Source organism: Triticum aestivum, chromosome 1B, assembly GCF_018294505.1.
Source record: "Triticum aestivum cultivar Chinese Spring chromosome 1B, IWGSC CS RefSeq v2.1, whole genome shotgun sequence".
Classification (NCBI taxonomy): Eukaryota; Viridiplantae; Streptophyta; class Magnoliopsida; order Poales; family Poaceae; genus Triticum; species Triticum aestivum.
Window position 1 is genome coordinate 4,125,606 of NC_057795.1, and position 3,688 is coordinate 4,129,293.

At 44.1% G+C, this 3,688-nt stretch overlaps 1 protein-coding gene across 1 annotated transcript; it reads left to right on the plus strand.

Annotated features, from left to right (window-relative positions):
* Window positions 1–1,435: 1,435 nt before the first annotated feature.
* Window positions 1,436–3,423, plus strand: LOC123083434 (F-box/LRR-repeat protein 14). Its single transcript, XM_044505486.1, has 2 exons — window positions 1,436–1,616; window positions 2,033–3,423. Exon 2 carries the CDS (start codon window positions 2,051–2,053, stop codon window positions 3,251–3,253), a length of 1,203 nt encoding a protein of 400 aa, XP_044361421.1. The 5' UTR covers window positions 1,436–1,616; window positions 2,033–2,050; the 3' UTR covers window positions 3,254–3,423.
* The last annotated feature ends 265 nt before the right edge of the window (window positions 3,424–3,688 follow it).

Here is a 3,688-nt window from a genome sequence, read left to right on the forward strand (position 1 = left end):
TCTAATTCCTAATTCTACATCTAGTACTAATTTTTCGTCCTGTGCTCTCCTGCTACACTACTAACATATTAATGATTTTCTTTCAAGAAATACTAGACGGATGATGCTTGTCGTAGAACATACGTGAGTTTACTGTTTTAATACAGTTCACAAAATAAGAAGTTTATTGTTTCAGTACTATGCTTTCTTTTAATTAGCATTATTACATGATATATTTCCAAATATTGTACGAAATAAATCATATTCAAAGCTATATAATTAAGTGAAAAAATGTCTAGTTATATTAGTTATACAAATTTTTTTTGCAAACTTTTGGGTCCCGTATCATTTCGCACCGGGGCCCCGAATTCCTAGAGACGGCCCTGCATGAATACAGGTACAACACGCCATGTCGAACATGGATAGCCAACAACAACTCATCAACAGGATGCTGCAAATATGGTTCATGAGCATGACGTTGATGACGATGGAGACGCAACGGGGGCGCAAGCTACGGGGAGCAACATAGTGTGAGTGTGGCATCAACGCGGAGAAGTGTGTAGTTTGGCAAGGAGCGGTGGACACACAGTGAGGCTACGGCGATGGCAAGGCCGCATACAACACCATCGTCACCCATAGACGCGTACATACATCATATCACAATGTTTTGAGATACATAATGAATTCTTTACTTGAACTCTTCTCTTGTTATCATCTTCTTGGGATCTTGATCCTCCATGACTAACTCGCAAGCTTGGCGCGCTGGCGAGGAATCGACTTGGTAACGAGCCGCTGGTGAATGTGTGTTCCAGGGCATCGGAGCTGACTAGCGTTTTTTTTTTGAACATCTGACTAGCGTTGTTGATTGTAAGGCGGTGTGTACCTTATTGAACCAACCGGAGCCACGGAACAGGGCCGCGTCACTATAACGAACCGGAATCAGTTAATGTAGCGAATCAGAGCATGCCAATGTAGCAATCCGGAATTAGTTACTATAGCGGACATTTTTAAAACAAATTGAGGATTTTTTTTTGAAGTGTATATTTTGAAAAAAGTGCAACCATTTTTTGAATTTGTGAACAAATGTTCAAACACAGGAAACATTTTTTGGAAATTCAAAATATTTTTTGAAAGCATGAACATTCTTTGAATGTGTGGACAATTTTTGTTTTTGAAAAGCGCAAACAAATTTGTTGAAGTTGTGAACATTTATGAAATTCCGACAATTTTTGAAACCGTGAACATTTTTTGGATTCTTGAAAAAAAAAGTTAAAAATGGAAAATGTTATGAAATTCCAAACAAAAAATTCTATATTGTTTATTGTAGATTTTTTCCCTGTGTTTTTCGTAAACAAAAAAGGTCTAGAAGGCCGAAAATAGCGTCCGTCGGCCTGGGACATTCCTCCTGGCTGGGCCATGTGAGCGAGGCGGCGCTGCAGCCCACACCTTCCTCCGCTCCGCTCCGCTGGAAATTACAGAGACGAGCGAGACGAAGTAGAAATGCGAGACTAGCTCTAGGGTTTACTACACTCTCCTCTCCTCTCCTCTCCGGCGAGGTCGAGCGGCGGCGGCGGCGGCGGCGGCTCTGGTCTATTCTCTATCTCCTCCGACCGAATCTACGGTCGTGCTCAAGGAAGGTACCGCCGTTTCTTGCTTCTCCTCTCCTCTCCTCTCCTCTTCTCAAGGACTGATTCGCTTTCTTGTTCTTGATTGATAGGGGAAACCAAACCGGTAGTATCATCCTCATCCATAAACTTAGTACTCCCTCCGTTCCAAATTACTTGTCTTAGGTTTGTCTAGATACGGAGGTATCTAGCATTAAAATGAGTCTAGATACATCCGTATCTAGACAAATCCAAGACAAGTAATTCGGAACGGAGGGAGTATATATCATCCATAAACTTAGTTAATTACTTCCCCTCATCCATAAACTTTCTTGTTCTTGTTCAGATTCAGCAATTAGTAGTAATTCTGCATTATCTGATATATCATAATTTGAGTCCAGCTCTTCGGATTTTTTCTGAACCTTGATATATATTACCTGATTGTCCAGCTGAATTTGGTCTGTTCGATGGAGGACCTACCAGAGGCTCTGGTGACAGAGATTCTCAACAGGATCACCAGGACAAGTGATCTCAATTCTCTTTCCCTTGTGTCAAAGCAGCTCTACAAGATAGAGGGGAATCAGAGGGGTGCTATCCGTGTTGGTTCCGGCCTTTGCACCGCTACAAAAGCACTGACATCATTGTGCGCCCGCTTCCCAAATCTGCGGAAAGTGGAAATCGATTACTCTGGTTGGACACCTGGACATGGAAAGCAGCTGGACAACAAAGGCCTTTCTGTGTTTTCTTTATCTTGCTGTTCCTCGCTGGTTGACCTCACCTCATGCATCGATGACTCTGGGCTTGGTTGCTTAGCGAATTGCAAGAAATTGGTGTCTCTCAGGCTGAACTCCACACCACAAATAACTTCGATTGGGCTTTTCTCGGTTGCAGTTGGTTGCACAAGTCTATCTGCTCTCCACCTTATTGGCTGCGAGAAAATCGACAGTGTGGAGTGGCTGGAATACCTTGGTAGGGATGGATCATTGGAAGAGCTTGTAGTGAAGAATTGCAAAGGAATCAATCATCATGACTTCATAAAGTTTGGTTCAGGATGGATGAAGCTCCAGAAGTTTGAGTTTGAGGGCAACAGAGGAGGATATGATAGTCTTACAGATGATGTGGTCTATGACTCCTCGTACGATGCTCACAGCATGGATTTGTATGATTTCTACTGTGAGAGTTTGAAGGATTTAAGGTTGGCACGTATTAAAACTTGGCCGGAAGTAGGACTTCGTGTTGTCCTAGGGAAATGTAAAGCATTGGAGAAGCTTTGCCTTGAGTATGTTTCTGCCCTAAATGACAATGACATGATTGCATTATCTCGGAGCTGCAGCAACCTTAAAAGCATCTCACTTTGGCTCAACCTGCAGCACTACTCTAGTGATGTCAGCTATTGTGAAACCAGGACGTCATTTACTGATAACAGCCTTTACACTCTAGCCCTAAACTGCCGTATGCTTCAGATGGTAGACCTCAGCTTTACAGGATGTTCCCCTGACTGGCCATCAGAAATAGGATTCACACAGCAGGGTTTTCTGGCACTCATTCAGTCCTGCCCGATTCGTGTTCTTGTGCTAAATACCGTCAACTTCTTTGATGACGAGGGGATGAAGGGCCTCTCATCCTACCACATCTGGAGACACTTCAGCTTATATTGTGTCATGCGGTAACTGATGCTGGGATGCGCTTCATTGCGCACACCCCAGGCTTGAGTAATCTCACACTTCGGTTGTGTCAATACATTACTGATGTTGGAGTGGCTGAACTGAGTCGTGCACAGTCTTTGGTCACTGAGTGTTGTGGTGAGGTTTCTCTGGAAGCTGCGCAGGGTGTTGCCAAGTCAGTTCACTACTCCAACAACTATTCAGATTCCCATAGGAAGAGTATTGGTCTTGGCGCCTATTGATGAAGTGGTCTCCAAAATTTTCAGTGTGAATGTGCTGCTGGAGCCATTAAGTTGTTCATTGTGCATCATTGGACAAGGCTGTGCGCTATGTTTTTAAGGCGACGCCTTGCTTTAAGGCACTGGGGGGGGGGGGGGGGGGGCTTCGACGCCTAGGCGCCTAAAGCGCAAAGCGCTGGGGGGCGCCTCGACGCCTAGGCGT

What these genes read in the sequence shown, in the direction of transcription:
- LOC123083434 (XM_044505486.1), top strand. Translation starts at nt 2,051, where the DNA reads ATGGAGGACCTACCAGAGGCTCTGGTGACAGAGATTCTCAACAGGATC.